The sequence below is a fragment of the Desarmillaria tabescens genome (assembly GCF_030435595.1).
Source record: "Desarmillaria tabescens strain CCBAS 213 chromosome Unknown EV420scaffold_45, whole genome shotgun sequence".
Taxonomy (NCBI): domain Eukaryota; kingdom Fungi; phylum Basidiomycota; class Agaricomycetes; order Agaricales; family Physalacriaceae; genus Desarmillaria; species Desarmillaria tabescens.
The window spans coordinates 1-15,644 of NW_026848344.1; the positions used below are offsets into that span (position 1 = coordinate 1).

The 15,644-nt window shown below is 44.6% G+C and overlaps 7 protein-coding genes across 7 annotated transcripts; 1 reads left to right on the plus strand and 6 right to left on the minus strand.

Moving 5' to 3' along the window:
- Nucleotides 1-2,442: 2,442 nt before the first annotated feature.
- EV420DRAFT_1647830 (uncharacterized protein) lies at nucleotides 2,443-3,045 on the minus strand (the record flags this gene model as incomplete). The annotated part of the gene is made up of 1 exon (XM_060478086.1): nucleotides 2,443-3,045. The coding sequence occupies one exon, from the start codon at nucleotides 3,043-3,045 to the stop codon at nucleotides 2,443-2,445; it is 603 nt and encodes a 200-aa protein (XP_060325959.1).
- A 934-nt stretch (nucleotides 3,046-3,979) lies between these two features.
- EV420DRAFT_1218433 (uncharacterized protein) lies at nucleotides 3,980-4,933 on the minus strand (the record flags this gene model as incomplete). Its single annotated transcript, XM_060466434.1, has 1 exon — nucleotides 3,980-4,933. A coding segment is annotated over one exon (954 nt), but the record flags the coding sequence as incomplete, so codon positions are not given.
- Nucleotides 4,934-5,059: 126 nt separating this feature from the next.
- EV420DRAFT_1219922 (uncharacterized protein) lies at nucleotides 5,060-5,377 on the minus strand (the record flags this gene model as incomplete). The annotated part of the gene is made up of 1 exon (XM_060466445.1): nucleotides 5,060-5,377. A coding segment is annotated over one exon (318 nt), but the record flags the coding sequence as incomplete, so codon positions are not given.
- A 3-nt stretch (nucleotides 5,378-5,380) lies between these two features.
- EV420DRAFT_1276348 (uncharacterized protein) lies at nucleotides 5,381-6,184 on the minus strand (the record flags this gene model as incomplete). Its single annotated transcript, XM_060467954.1, has 1 exon — nucleotides 5,381-6,184. One exon carries the CDS (start codon nucleotides 6,182-6,184, stop codon nucleotides 5,381-5,383), a length of 804 nt encoding a protein of 267 aa, XP_060325962.1.
- A 2,957-nt stretch (nucleotides 6,185-9,141) lies between these two features.
- Nucleotides 9,142-9,891, minus strand: EV420DRAFT_1714371 (uncharacterized protein; the record flags this gene model as incomplete). The annotated part of the gene is made up of 3 exons (XM_060479670.1): nucleotides 9,531-9,891; nucleotides 9,246-9,478; nucleotides 9,142-9,192 (listed from the first exon to the last, which is right to left on the minus strand). The coding sequence occupies exons 1-3, from the start codon at nucleotides 9,808-9,810 to the stop codon at nucleotides 9,142-9,144; spliced, it is 564 nt and encodes a 187-aa protein (XP_060325963.1). The 5' UTR covers nucleotides 9,811-9,891.
- A 1,384-nt stretch (nucleotides 9,892-11,275) lies between these two features.
- On the minus strand, nucleotides 11,276-11,694 carry EV420DRAFT_1568961 (uncharacterized protein; the record flags this gene model as incomplete). The annotated part of the gene is made up of 1 exon (XM_060474202.1): nucleotides 11,276-11,694. A coding segment is annotated over one exon (354 nt), but the record flags the coding sequence as incomplete, so codon positions are not given.
- A 1,388-nt stretch (nucleotides 11,695-13,082) lies between these two features.
- Nucleotides 13,083-14,617, plus strand: EV420DRAFT_1568968 (uncharacterized protein). The gene is made up of 7 exons (XM_060474203.1): nucleotides 13,083-13,207; nucleotides 13,267-13,363; nucleotides 13,414-13,455; nucleotides 13,512-13,747; nucleotides 13,796-13,874; nucleotides 13,947-14,275; nucleotides 14,327-14,617. The coding sequence occupies exons 2-7, from the start codon at nucleotides 13,357-13,359 to the stop codon at nucleotides 14,567-14,569; spliced, it is 936 nt and encodes a 311-aa protein (XP_060325965.1). The 5' UTR covers nucleotides 13,083-13,207; nucleotides 13,267-13,356; the 3' UTR covers nucleotides 14,570-14,617.
- Nucleotides 14,618-15,644: the final 1,027 nt, after the last annotated feature.

Here is a 15,644-nt window from a genome sequence, read left to right on the forward strand (position 1 = left end):
AGGATTGTTAGAAGTGAGTTGATGGCGACTAACCGTAAATCTATTACATTGTTATCTGTTTCTTCATCGCTATCAGAGCGATAGTCCAGAACACAACTGAGTACCGTGAGCAAGCACGACATACACCCATAACGAAACATACCTTTTTGGCATGGGGGAAAATTAGGCGAGTCGACGTTCGGTTGCCACCTATCCTCTACCCAAACAGGCAGCCTAATACCCACCAATGCTTGGTGCTGACAAAATGACCTGATGCCACCCCCCAAAACATGATCGAAAAGCGGAGGTGGAAGTTACTTTTGACCAATACAATCATTCGATTATTGATCGAAAGGTGACCAATCGTTAGGAGCATAAGTGAGGGTGTTGTTGAAAGTAAGCATGCCATCAGACAAATGGACCCGCAAACAATGTGCTGTGCATATTCTGTTAGATACAACAAATAGATAACAAAGAAAGGCTTACCGAGATGACCCTATCCCAAACATGTCGAATGCAGACGACACAAGGTTGCTGCTAATAATGGCCGACGGTCCACAAACGCTCGCAATCAGAGTCCCCTTCAAAGCGAGCATCGAGAGCAGAGGGAATCTGGTCGAACAGGTACAAGTAAAAGAAGCACCAGCCTGAGTACGGTCTCACTGGCACATGACATGCATGCTCAAGCGTGATAACTTCAAATTGACAATGCTCTTGCATTTCCTAAACGTTCATTCACCAATTTACGAGTGTCTGCCCTATGACGCTTTGGGCGACGTTGATGTTCGTTATCCAATTCATTTTTTCGTTTTGTCTTCACCAAACCCAATTGATCCACTGCTTCTTCGAATTGTAACAACTGTTGGTCAGCCGAGGCTATTAGCGTCAGTATCCTCATTCACATGAAGTGAATTCGGATTGCAGACTACAGCAATTTGTGTGAGCTCTTTATTTGCACCCTCTATCTCTCTCCTGTTGCCATATTTCTGATTAGTAAGTAACTGCAGAACCCTTAGTTCATCTGCTCTCGTTCCGATAGTCTTCTGATTGCCTCTTCTGAATCTTATCAATCTTAAAGGGCCTTAATATCAGCCAATCACTCAAAGACTTTGCTCATGATGCCATTACATACGGAGCTTCAGTGCCTCGAACAACTCTCTAAATCAATGATGACATTACGCAGTGTTTGCCCCTATGCACCTTATGAGCCTGTCATTGCAAAGGCTGGCATGATAGGAACCTGTTTTCAGTTTGATCAATAATTTTTTCTTCGAGTAAGGATGTCTGAAAATCAAATCCATTGTATCTTGCAGGGCAATGACCTGATTTTTTTGTACGCCAGATAAATTTGGTCCCAGTTATGGAAGGCAAGGATACCACACATGAAAGAGCAGTAACGTTCGGCCATCTTTGTCACTGTTTGTATCGAATATCGATCAAGAATTCTGATAGCCCCATTAACAATACCTGCTTGGACATCAAAGTTCACTGTGATCATCACAGGCATCCTGATGACAAGCAGCAATGCTCCAAGTCTTTGACATGTTGTGCTGGATGTCAGACCATGCAGATGACTGGTCAAGGAAGGATCGGTAATAACTTTTTGACTGATGCTCGTCTACAGAGTAATAATAGTCCAATTCTCTTCCAGTGCAATCTGCAAAACTTCGAGCGGCTTGATCGTTATATGCGTCTTTAACTGCATTTTCTGACACTATCAAAGGTGCATTCTCCCATTCTTCTGAGTTCCAATCCGGTTTAACACGACTTGCCAGTCTAGAATTCAGCAGTTTGAAGTCTGCCTCCTGTACATACACCTGTTTCGCAATCGACCCAAGAGATCGACAAAGTCAGCATTTTCAGCGCCTTCCTGTCTCATAACTTTGTGCAGAATTACAACCACATCGACCAGAGAACCACAGCAGTTTCCCCAGTACGTGTTTTTGAATGGAATCTGCCCTCGAACTTCTGTTCTTGACGTGACTGAAAATTCGACTATCTCCAACAGGAGAAAGTTGCGCAAAGTCACCCACAAAAATTATGTTGATACCACCAAAAATGCCATGTTATCTTCCTTTGCTTCACATAACGCTGCAGAAATCTGTACCAACATCTTCGAACCAACCATAGACACTTCATCAATAAAAAGATAATCCACTCCTTGCCACATGGAAATGAGGTCTCGACTGGAACCTGATTGAACAGAACCACGTTTTCCTCACTGGTTCAGCATCAGAGCACTGTGTAACGTCAGCCCAGATATATTTTTCGCAGCAACACCAGTATAGGAAGCAAGTCTAAACCGTCATGACTGATTCCTCGAGTCAAAGAAATCATGGAGCGCATTTATTACCATAGATTTACCTGTACTGCCAGGTCCATTCAAAAACATCCTCAGAGGCTTAGGCTTTAATTGCATACTGTGCTCAGCAATGATTCGGAACGCTCTCTGCTGCTCTGTATTCAGCGTGTACTTTGAATCAATGTGTCAACATCTACTTCCTTGTCTGCATCGGTTGCAGGAATGTCTTGCTGAAATGAAGGAGGTAAAACTATCGGATTGTTGAAAGCTTCGTGAAATGCACTGCCATCATTGACATTGGCGGTAGATGAAGAACCATGCTTAGAAGGAGAAGGTTCTGGAACAGTGTTAACCATTGCACTATTTTTCAACAGAGTATGCCGTTTCTCGTATTCGCTAAACCAAATAGCTTCCTGATGAGGTGCGTCTTCGTCAATTAACTCTTCCCCTGTCTCAGAGGCCGACTGAATGCCGTTTCTTTCAGCCCTCGACTGGATTTGCTCTGTAAAAACTCTGTTAAACATTCCAACGCTCTCAGCATGGCAGAGACTGTTGTGTACACTCCTCTTCATAAAATCCATACGTTCTCCCATTGCGCGGTCAAGGTTCTGAAGATGCTGCAGAATTGCTTCATCTGTGTCCTCGTCACCTTGGAAATTGTCATCGAACTGAGAGCGACCTCCATATCCTGGAAACGCATTTCCAGGCATGCGAATACGACAGTGCGCAAAATGATCATCACGACTATCACGACATTCGTGCATGATTTGCATGTTATCGATAACAGACAAGACATTACGAGCACAGATCGTACGGAACCTTTCAAAAGCGTCACTCCATGACTCCCCTGCATTTCAGCAAATCTGAAGCGGAAGTCCACAGTTTGAAAAGAATAAGCATTAGATCAACAGTAACATGGATAAACTTCCTCCTTGTCGCGACGGGGGAATGGATGCACCCAAAGGAACAGGTACCTTCCGTGACTCTGGTCGTATAATCACCTGATAGTATGTATCTTTTTCTATGTGCTCAGAACTGAAAGTAAACTTAGGTCTTTTCCGACTACAGTCCTCAAGAACATCTTGTAATGAGGCCCAGTTCGCCTTGTGCTAGCATTTCGACTGACAGCATCTGATCTATTTCTGGTTCTGCCATAAACTCGACATCACTATTGCCCTCATCATCTTCATTGTAATACTTTGTACCAAGTTTCTTACTTTTTTCTTTCTTAACACGAGCTATGTACTCCCATAATGATAATTCATTCAATGCAGGGCCACGGTGAATGTAATCAGTGACTCTGCTCACCCGTGGGATCAACTCGCCACTTTCATCCACGGACACAACTATCTCTTCCTCGTCATCACCTTCGATCTCAGCAGGATCATCAGGACCGTTGTCACTATGTTCACTCTCATTATCGGAATCATCATCACTCAACTGTTCATCTTGTTCAAATGTCAGACCAATGGTTTCTCTTTCATCCGATATCTCGAAATTGAATCCTCCTTGGTCATCAAATATGTCCATTGCCTCCGCTAAGGTTATAGAGGGTTTGTCTGGACTCTGTGGGCACACGTCCACTTGCATAGTGCTTTGCAACGGATCGTTCGAAATGTTGACAGGTATTTCAACGTTGCATGTCAAAATGGAATCCTCATGGTTTAGGTCTTGTGATGTGATCGATTGACAAACAGAGCATTCTGGAGACGGATCTTGTTTCTCAATGTACTGCTCGAAAGAACCCCAGTACAAACCTTGATACTCATGACTAGTAAAATGATCCTCGAAATCCATTAGGTAAGACATGACCTGCTGCCCAGAGAGTTCTTGATGTGATAACATAGTATAAGCACAACGCTGCAACAAACGCTTTGCTCTCACAGTGATTTCATCCTCGTTGGGATCGTATTCTCCCAACTTTTTAACAGAGAGCTCTAGAGCAGCATAAGCGATGTGAGTCTTAAGTTGCGATTTGGTGATATAATCAGTGATATAATATAGGACAGCCTTTGCAGATGCACCAGATCCGATGAATTTGATATCCATGTTACACCTCATCGCACGTAAGATTGTTTCATTGAAGTTGTTCACCATTCCATTCAGGCATCTCAAACAAAGTTCACCGGTTTCATAATCGAATGAAGATTCTGCTCTAATTTTGCTCTCGTCGAGGTCAAACCGACAGACCTTGGGTTCGCCATCGCCACAATACTTAAAACATGTTTTACTGTGTGAGTGAATCTGACAATCTTTTATGAGATTATGCAGATCTCTTTGGCAGAGTGCAGGGTCTCTTTCCCCACGATCATTCAGTAAATCAATGCCTCCCCTTATGGCAGATGCATGATAACCATCGGAAAGAATGGGAACCGAATTTTCTGGTATGTCTGGTATATAATTGCTGATTGCATCATCTAAGAATGAAAGCAGACGATCTCTGAACTCTTTGTCGCCCTGCCTGTCAATGTGGTCCTTGATTTCATTGGGATTCAATGATCCCTCTAGCCAAACTAACATGTGACAGTGAAGTGTACCACGTCCTTGGGCTTCAACGCATCCGTAATATGCCTTTACCAGTCCGAGAACACCTCCATCGAAGTCGGTTCGTTTTGGATCATAACCTAATATACATTTTATGAAGGCTTTCATATAAATGTTAAAAAACCTCACTGCGACACTGGGATTCTTGCCTACAAGAACAGTTTGGTCCCTATGTTTTGGAAGATCTCCACCTAGTATGTTATCCACATCGATATCAGAACCGGCCAGAAGACTGACCACCGGATTATAGATGTCAGTGGGATTGATTGTAACGTAGAAACTTGGCGAGCCTTGGTCTATCATCAGACCACGAATCTCATTCCTCATGACTGTATGAGAGGCACCTGAAGCTGGAACTGTCGCAGTTACTGCCTTGACTTCCTTCATCAATGTCAACACCTCCTTCTCTTCCGGGTTATTCGCCGTTGTATAATCACCTCTAGAGATGCACTCCGAGACAATATGAAGTGCTTCTGGGGAAACAGTAGCGAAACTTCGAGCAACAGACATGAAACTCTTGCGTTTCACTTTCAAACTTGTGCGTAGCAACATTTCTCATCTTTGAAGCATATTAAATGCAGAAAATAAAAAAGAATAATGCTCTTGAAACCTTGTATCGTTCAGATTGAAAAAATGTTTAACTTGGGAGCGCAATGATAGACTCATCCTTCTACTTGGCTCCTCAAACCCACCTATGCCATATGGAAACAAAGTTGGGTACATCATCAGGAACAACAAAGGATTATTAAATTCGTCCGTGGGTGAAGGATCATGCGTAAGTTCAATATAACCCCCCCCTCTTTTGTGGATGTGCCTCATTGCGGCCTGTTTAAGATTATTCAAAGAGGAAGAAAAATCAACATCCGCTATAATGACACTCTCAAAATTCACTGAGTCGGGTACAGGCAATTGTACTTTGGGATTATCAACAGATGCTTCATATCGCGATGTCAGAGTGTCTCTGGCTGCACTGGGCAAAATATGCTGTATAACAAAAGGCAAGTTTGGATTGTCGTCTAACTCCTGAAGGACCGTTTCATTGATTTCAATGTCACGATGAAGGGGATTATTATTTTTCAGCCATTTCAAAGCTGCCCAGATGCGTGCCCCATTGACAGCCAGGGGTTTAGCCTTTGTTCTGAGCCATTCATCCGAAGGCTTATACGCACCAATGAAGAGTACACATAATGGAGACGTGATTTCCTTGACAGACGGTGGCAACAATCTTGCTATTTCTGATGGTCTTTGTGGATAAACAATAACATGTCCTCTTATTCCTCGCTGCATGTAGTCCTTCTCGATACCACCTTCTTCTTTCAACTGAACTACAGTGCACTTTGAATGACATAACGAGATCATATTCTCTTCGATCATCATCAATTTGGCCAACTCGGGGGGTACCGGTCCCTGATATAACCCATTAGCAAGGCTCAGACGTGGAACACGACCACGACGGATGCTCCTGACACAACATTTACACATGCTTAGAATGGAGATACCGTCGACACCAACCTCTATTCTGCTTGAGTCTAATTGTAATCCAGCGAGTTCACCTGTTTGGAATGGCAAATTGTTGTCAGTGCCGGGCCATTTCATGACATCTGTCCCACCCTCACCGTCGACCCATAAGCATGTTAAATCAATTTCATTGACAGTCAGTCGACGAATGTCTTGTATACGATAACGTGCAGCACAACAAGAGCATGTAAACATACATAGTGAGTCGCTCCCAGTTTCATGCATAAAATCAGACAGTAAGCATTCCTTCAATGATAGAGATGCCTTTCTTGGCCATTGACTCTGAACTTCTTCCAGCTGCGCTTGTCTCTCATTGTCCACATCGTGAACCACCTCTTTTCTAATAGCATTTTGTCCAGAAACAAACTCTGCATATTTTTTGCCTTTTCGGATTCCGTGAATGTGATTCCTTATAACAGTACAGGCTTCCTTTGCAGTGGATACATCGGGGTTCAAACCATAACTGGTCATGATGCGACAACACGCTCTTAAAGAAAGGGTTCTAACAATACATTCCATCCAAACAAGCAACAAGTCTGTGTCTGAACGAAGAGGTATATCAGAAAGGGAGCGATGTTCGTCACACATAGACGTCGTATCATCGTGATGGGCACATATTCCATCCTGAAAATGTTCACTGAGATCAGTTATCAAGTCAGAGATCGTAGTGTTAACACCGGAAAAAATTCCGTGAGCCTTGGCCATGCGCTCCAAAACAAGTGTTGGAGTACCATCCAGAAAACCCCGAGTAGGTGGATCAAGAGTGTGCATATAATCTGTGAGAAAGTTAAGCATTCTCTGCCTAGTCCAGGACCCTTTAAAGCCCAATGACCCAACTATAGCGCCAAGCTTCGATAAAGTCAAATGTGCAACATGCCCTGTGTAACTCAATACATGTCGAACAGTATGTAAACTGAGTTCAACTGCAGATGTGAATCCAGATGCAAATACAGCACACTCAAATGTATCATTCGGGTCCTTGAAAAATTCATCATGCTTTCTAAATCTTCTATGAGATTCATAGCAGTCTCCTACAATCAAATGCCATATTACAGACTGTCTAATTGTAATGATGTCAACACTGTCATCATACGTAAGGCCATGACTGCGAGCAATAACATGAATAACATCGAAGTCCTCGACAAAGAGAGAAGCATGAGGACCAGTAGCAATATGACTGAAAAACAGGGAAGTCAGAATGCGATGTTGAATACTGGATCCAACACCAGATGAATCTGAATCTCCATGCAACAGACTAGGCACAGACACAGACAAACCATCAGCAGTAACATCAGCAGTATCAGCGGTAATATCAGCGGTAACTTCAGCAATATCAGCGGTATCAGCGGTATCAGCAGTGGTGGATGCGCATGGTCTAGCACTATGACCACTTCCAGTAGCCATGCCATTTAACATGGATGTGGTGATGTGCTCGGTAACGGGCAGCACGCAAATGAAACTAGCGTCTAGATTGTCAATCTAGATACTAAATCACACACACACACACACAATCACCAATGTATATAAGTTCGAGGGTGAGTACGATAGAAGCACTCGCGATGTACTTAGATTTAGATAATCTAGTGGGGTTTTGCCTGAAAACAACTTCAATTCTTCTTTCGATGTGTTTTACACAAAGTACACTAGTCCGCGATAGCGGGGTTTTATGAACTTGTTTTGTAAGGTATAGTCGAGCAAGTTATGCTCATTTCGACGTCGTCTAGAAGAACTTCTAGTGGACACTTCAAATAATCAAACAACCAAAGACTCCGAGGTCTACAAAGAGTGCAAAATCACTCTACAAAGAACGCTCAGGTTCTGACTTCAAGTACAAGACTTGCAAAGAGTACACAGACTCTGGAGTTCCTTGAACTCGATGATTGTTTGAACTTAAAGCGTTCTAGGGCTTATTTTACTTCAACTAGATGAGGTCTTTTGATTTAAAGTCGACTCAGCACGTCTAGATCGCTAATCTCGGAGAGAGAGAACACGAGGCCTTTGTCCGTGGAGCAGTTCAATTAACTAGCAAGGCGCAAACGCGGGGACGGCTCTACTTCCTACTTAACTCTTCTAGATTACTGTAGTCGCCCTTATGGGTTGACTTTGGTAACTTAATTCACTTCAGTCGAGGATATGCAATAAAAACCAGTGATTGATTAGGTAGCTATACAGGCTACTAGCACAAACGCGGGGGGAATGCTTTTCCTGCTGTTATGCGTCTAGTCGCTGCTAATTTATATGATTCGTGTTTTAGGTATAGGAGCCCGTATCTACAGTAATTATGGTACGAGCTTTGGAATTAATACAAACAGTGAGTCACTATCCTACAAGTATCGCGCCATTCCGTAGTTTCTATTCAGTTCGACGCGACTGCGCCGGGTTATTCTGTCGCCGAGGAGTGCCCTACTAGTCCGTGGGTGCTCCTTCTTCCGTCTGCAAGGCCTGCCGTGCGCCGTATGTATTGAATACTGCGGTATGCGCAGGATCTCGAGGATGTAACCACCGATCGCGATCGACTGCAGGTCCGAGATTGTATTCTGTTGATCACTGCGTGATCAAAGTCGGTCATCTCGGTACCCAACGCGGCTATTCATTCTTCCAAGGTTATTCCTTTCCTAGCCTGAGTTGATCTCGAAAGCTGATCTGTTTCTCGACTTAGCAATTTTTCCTGACAGGTTCTTTCTACTCGTCGAGGTGACGAGGCATCTAGTTCATTCCATTCTTTAACTTCTTGGTTTTTATACTCCATACAGACGAGTCCCCGAGATTTGACTGTAATAGTCTTGTTTAGGTAGGGCTTAGCTTGGCGTGTTGACGGCTGGTAGAATTGACTCTTCGAGATGTCGTTTCTAAGTCCGTTCTGTACTGCCGTGCTTTCATTCTTTATGTAGTATTTAGCTACCAGCGCGAAGCCTCCACTGTAGCCCTCTGTACCGCTTGTAGATTGCATAAACTGATGTAAAATCGCAAAATCTACGGGTAGCCTGATACCAGGCATATCAGCGGAAGCACCTGTCACAGACAGGACGGTCGAGGAAGATGGATTAATCGCCGAATTGATATCCCTTGGGATAACATTGTCAAAACAACGAACAGGAATGGCATCATCGGTGGAGTCATGCAACACACCATCAACTGCAACAAATACTTCAATAAAACAGTGTAAAGAATATAAGAAAGAACAAACTGGAGCCATAAATCGGGTACAGTTCGCGATACAACACCGAGAAGTCACGACCGAAAATGATGTCGTTGTCAGGGATCCTGGACGGCTGGAATCGCATGGTTAACATGACAGTACCATGCTCTCCTCGGCAATGGACAACAAGTTCCAAAGAACGGGATGTCAGCAGCCCACGGGAAGACAGCCATGACGTTGACACTATAGAGTTGAACAGATAACTGTCGAACAAGTACCGAACAAGCTCGTCGTGAACAGAGAAAATAGTGAATTGAGAGTGAGACATAGGTGGGTTACATGGAAAGGAAGAAAAGGAAAAGGAAGAAAATCTTTAGTATCAACTCTTTAAAGCTCCGCAAAAACCTCCAAACAACCGGGACAAACAGTCAGCAAGGGGCGATGCACAGAGGTGAGACAAGATCCCCTGAAAACATGATCGCAGACACGTGCACGTATCATTTCAACACTGCATTCGGTGCCAAGACCATGGGCTAAAGCGATTTTAACGACGTCTTCACGTCGAAGTCTCTCAAACCTGGTCAAAAGATGAACAATGTAGTCAGGATGAGGATTGTAGGGCATGTGCATTGTGGCATTCACTCGTTCCTGGAGGGCGCTCTGTACATGAATGCTTTCGCTGTCGGATGAAAGTCCAATAACATCGATGACGGCACAGAGCATAGGCGATGGCATCCGTAGCACTGCGTTTGATGACAATAAACATGACAAAGAGAGCAAAGATGGATGGATCATGACTGTGTGACACTGAGTCATGAATGCAGAGCACAATAAACCACCCTCGCCTGCACAGAGGCCTGCGAGGAAATGCTCCAATAACAGCCTTCCGAAATTGCGAAAATCCATGCAGGATGTATACGAAAGACAACCGTGACCATGTAATTGGTGTGCAAGGTCACGATGATCGAGGGTAAGAAGTCCTCGGGTAAGATCCGTCATTGCAACATAGTGATCAATCAAAGCCTGCAGAGCGATAATAGGTAGCTTGTTATTCTCTTGAAAGAAATAATCAGGTAAAACGAGATAAAGAAAACAGTAGTTGATATAACACACCTTTGCGGAAGTTAGGACTTTTGACGAGTTCTACAAACCAGTCAAATCCGAGTTGAACGACGGCGTTACTTTCTTTTCCAATCACGAGTGGAATTTGAGTCGTGAAAGTCCTTGCTCGCAGTGAATGGTAACGGAAGAGATTCCTCCAGAAGCATGAATGAGACTGCCACATCGAGAGTGATCGTTTTCAAAAGCGAGAGTAAGTTGGTACTTCTCCTTCCCAACGAGACAGTGAAGCATGAGGAATTAAAGACAGAGGTGGTCAAAAGAGCCGCCATGCCGCTTGGTCAGGATCGTGCCCTCACGTGATCCAGAGGGAACAGAACGGATGAGGGTGTACGGTCTCTAAACCGGTTATCTTTCAATTTCACGCCAAAAACACAAACAGTAGCGTTTTTTTCAGCGAGACGCATCGGGCAGACACGGAACATGGAGAGTGCTCACTGCCTCCGGCTTCCATGGCAGTGTTGCGGAAAAAAATGGAACAGTGTCTTCGGTCAATAAACCGGTTATCTTGCAATTTCATGCCAAAAGTTCAAACAGTAGTGTTTTTTGGACTGGCACCCATCAGAGACAAACGGATGCGCACTGCCCCCAGCTTTATTTCCGGCTAGTTTGCAATTTCATGCCAAAAGTTCAAACAGGAGTGAACCTCACATGACCCACTACCAAGGTAGCGGGAATCAGTGCCATCCAAAAGGAGGAGCGTTATGAAATGGCTCATGAGACATGTGCATCATCAATGACAGTGAAAGAACATGTGAACAAATGTGAAACGCGTAACGGGAGAGTGAGACATGGTGCACGGACCATGAGGTGTATGGAAGGTCAGCAGCAATGAGAAGATATCAAGGGCAATGGGAGCATATGAATCATCCACCAAGAAACAAAGAACCACAGACTGCAGGAATGAAACACAAGCATCATGTGCACACAACAAACGAGGTCCGTTGTTTTGCTCAAGCCTTAGCCCATGAAAATGATGAAACGGAAACCAAGAACAGCGAAACAGGCAAGCTCCTTCGAGAAAGAGACTGCCTGCGAACGAAACACCGAGTACCACCAGACTGGTGAGATCCTTCGCGAAGGACACCACCAGCAGACGTAACCACCGAGTACCACTGCACAGGTGAGATCCTTTGCAAAAGACACCACCTGTGGACATAACAACCGAGTACCACTGCACAGGTGAGATCTTTCGGAAAGGATCCCATCTGTGGATGTAACCACTGCACAGGTGATATCCTTCGCAAAGGACACCTCCTGTGGATGTATCCACTGCACAGATGAAATCCCTTGCAAGGGACTCCATCTGTGGACGTAACAACAGAGCACCGTCTGCAACGGCATCGGCAGGGCCTTTAAGCCCATGCGAAGGCTGAGCGATTGAGTGGTAGCAGGAGGCAGGGGTATGGTAATGGAAGGAAAGAGAAACGGGAAAATACGGAAGTCACGGTCACAAGCTCGCTTTACAGCTGACACCACGGCCTTTGACTTCAACCAGCCCACAACTACTGGATAGCTTTCCTCACAGACCATATTGTTCTGTCGTGTATATCTCTTGAAGAAATACAGGCTAATGGTCGGAGTTCTGTAATTTCGAGTTGACGAGGAGTTTATGCCTAGTAGGGGGTATGTTTTCTGTTCCTCATTACTGTTTCTTCTACTGAGGAAAATTTTAACTTAGATTCTCTTTCTTGGACTCTACTCTTCATCTATGGCTAATTAGAACCTGTTCACGATGTTCTGGCCTGCTGGAGCCAGCTACAACCTACATCCTTGTTTCGATATCACTATCCTGCCATCATATGATGCAGGTACAGGCTTAAGCCGCGATACGGCATTCTTGTATGGCAATTTCCGTTCCACTCACCTCTACAACTCCACCTTTTCCAGGCGTCAACAACTCACCTGAGTAACGATTCGCAACGTAGTCCATGGTATGAGAACAACATGGAGAAACATATGTGAAGATATCGTGGACAAGGAACTTTTGGCATGTTCTCATCGTCCATTGGTCCTGCTTGTACTAACAGCAGGATATAGTCTCAAGCGTCGGGTCCACCCAGAAGCAAAAGCAAGGTGTTTGATGTCTCCCCCATGCGATCCGGAACTAAACGACCATCATGTTGGTCCGAGGCTTCCTTGATATCGTATTAGCCCAGCATCGTCAAGTAAGCCATTCGTAGTGTCATATCTATTTTTTACATTATCATTTCTATCAGTAGAATCACACCGCTTGTGGAAATCCCTTCCCGTCACTCACCCTGGTCAAGAACTGGTGATAAATTGATACTCATATGCCGTAAACGAGCTGCATATGTGACTATTTATATCAGATTTATACACTTGCTTTCTCAGACACCTCAGCGTTCACTATCTTTTGTCACATACTATTGGCTTGTAACGCTCAGATTCTTGTCTTTCTTCGCTATCACAGAAGGCATACTTCCATCAGTCAGGGGCATCTCAAGCTGCGGGCACGGGATCATATTAGCATCGCCTTCCTTCAGTGACACAGCAATGCATTGATTTCATCTTTGCCGCTGATCTTGAAGGGAAATTTTCCATGCATTGGTCAGTATAAAGCACCAAAAGCATCGCTAAAATAGGCACGATTCTTTCTTTTTCCCTCCTGGAGGCCTTGATGTTTACTAGGATGGATAACAAGTCTGCTATCCCAGAGCTACCCGAAAGCCAAATCGACGACATATTTCAGTGGCTGGACATTCAACTAAATTCCATAATCCTCTTTGTGTTAATGCATGGTACACCATCTGCTTATAATAGGTTGTCTGCATGCCAACTTATTTCCCAGGATTCTTCACCGGGGTACTGGCAATGACCTTGTGGACCACTGGTTTATATCTTCTGCATCTACCGATCTTACCCTTTCTTATTTGCGATTATCTACAGTTCAAAGCAAAAATCGTCCACATGGTCGAGGGATCCATTTCCTCATGATCGTCATCCTGCTTCTATATATTTTCACAACTGTCGACGTTTTCATCTCCTGGATATTTTTGACTCAATCATTCATTATGAATGGGAAAAACTTCTGGACGGCATATCTCACCAACACGTCTATGCCGATTAGCATCATTGAAGGATTTACCGCTTGCTTGAGCACTATACTTGCTGACGCCTCTCTGGTATGGCCGTCTCCGTTTTCTGTGTATGATCAACTTACAACAATCCAGATCTGGCGTTGCTGGACTGTGTGGGGACGGTCTTGGCGTGTCGTGCTCGTTCCGACTATTTGCACTACTCTGGGAGTCGGTAAGTTTCTAGTAATGATTCTCCAATATATGCTAAGACGATTCTGTCTTGAAATCTTCATTACAAAATCAGTGAGCAGGGCATTCGTACTCTATTATAGTACTTTCTGGTTGGAGAGCGGCCTACCGCCATCGATCCTCTACGACCTAAAGTCTGTCAACTGGGCTGTTCTCTACACTTCGCTCGTTTTGACTACCTTACTTTGGTGCACAATCCTCATCGTGTACCGTATCCTCAAAATCACCGGCATTGCCACAGGTATCCACAGGTATCACAGAGCAATAGAGGTTGTTGTGGACTCTGCCTCTCTGTACTCTGCCATAATTGCCGTTCTGTTAGCGTTCCAAGTTCGCAATGAGCAGATCGGGATTTATCTGGAAAACGTAGCCTCTGTGATGAGGGTAATTTCTCCCGTTTTGCAATGCGAACTTTGCTCAGATGTCCTTTTTCAGGGAATTGTGCCCACAATCCTGGTCGGCCGTGTTGCAGCAGGGCATACACGCCCAGATGATGACTGGGGCGGTTCGAGAAGCACGGTATCGTTGCTTGAATTCGGAAATCATTCAATCAGCCAAGACAGGAGCACTGGAATGGATGCTGAAGGCGATTTGACCTTGCGCGCAACGCCGGACCTGGAGGAAGGCCTAGAGGAAGGCTCGCAAAGCAGGGACTACGGAATAGCAGAAAATGCGTAGCATATATGTATTGTTCCTAATTTTCGAATTACATTTTATTTCCTACTAGTTTGCCTTCGATGCGTGGACTGTCACCTGTACTACGCGACAAGGTCGACAAGATCTGTTACCACGACAATGTTCACGATGAACCATCGAACAGAGTATTTGTAAATACAATGTTGGACCATGGCCTTTGGCGACAACGATGACCGGTCTCTCCCTCGCACGAGCTGCCATAGTGGATCATTCCTCCCGAGCTCCCTCCATTGTTCCACATCCCGAGTCTCCTCATCGACACTGCAATCTCGAGCCGGCTAGGCGGTGCAGAGTCGTCAGTTCCGTTCGTGTGCCATGTGCATATACAATAATTGCGTAGCAACGTCGAGCTATATCTACAAGCTTCATTTAATTTCTTTTTAGAATAGAGAAAATCGTTTCCAAAACTCACTTTTCGAAGCCTGCAAGCCTGTGAGTAGTCCAGGTAAACCTTGAGGAGGTATGATTACATCAGTGAGGTTGACTACGAGGCGAGACAACGGTACCAATGTAACTACTGATCCTCTCATCAGCTGCTCTTCATCAAGGAGAAATTGTCACAAAGCGTCACATAGGGCGTCGTTGCCAGCAAGACTGAGATGCGGTGGTGATTGTGGAAGGGAAAGGAAGGATCGGTCACCGGAGGGACAGGCCCGGAGGTCCCGGAAGAGGATACGTCACGTTACGTCACAATCTCTCCTTGCTTAGCCCGGGACCTCTCTGGACCTTCTTGGACCTCCATATCTACGACGACTCAATACCTGCACTAGAATTCCTCTCTTCCTGCATCTGTCTTTGAGCTCTCAGGTCACGAGCTAATATCCTGGGATTCCGAAGAAGGAGGGGTGAGCTATCTGATCTTTTTCTTATCTATTTTCTTGCTGAGCGAAAACATTGTACAGGCTCTTTTTTTCGGGCTATTTGTTTTAATATTTTTCATAACGTCAATATTCACCCTCGTAGTGGCGCAAGATATGCGTAAGGGTGCGCGTGAAGAAGTGGACGCAAACTACTAGGTGCGTTCTTCCTCTTGTTGTGTTCTTCCAATCCCGACCAC

Coding starts and splice junctions, on each gene's coding strand:
- EV420DRAFT_1568968 (XM_060474203.1), top strand. Junction 13,748..13,795: donor TACTTGCTGACGCCTCTCTG/GTATGGCCGTCT, acceptor ACAACAATCCAG/ATCTGGCGTTGCTGGACTGT. Junction 13,875..13,946: donor TTGCACTACTCTGGGAGTCG/GTAAGTTTCTAG, acceptor TTACAAAATCAG/TGAGCAGGGCATTCGTACTC.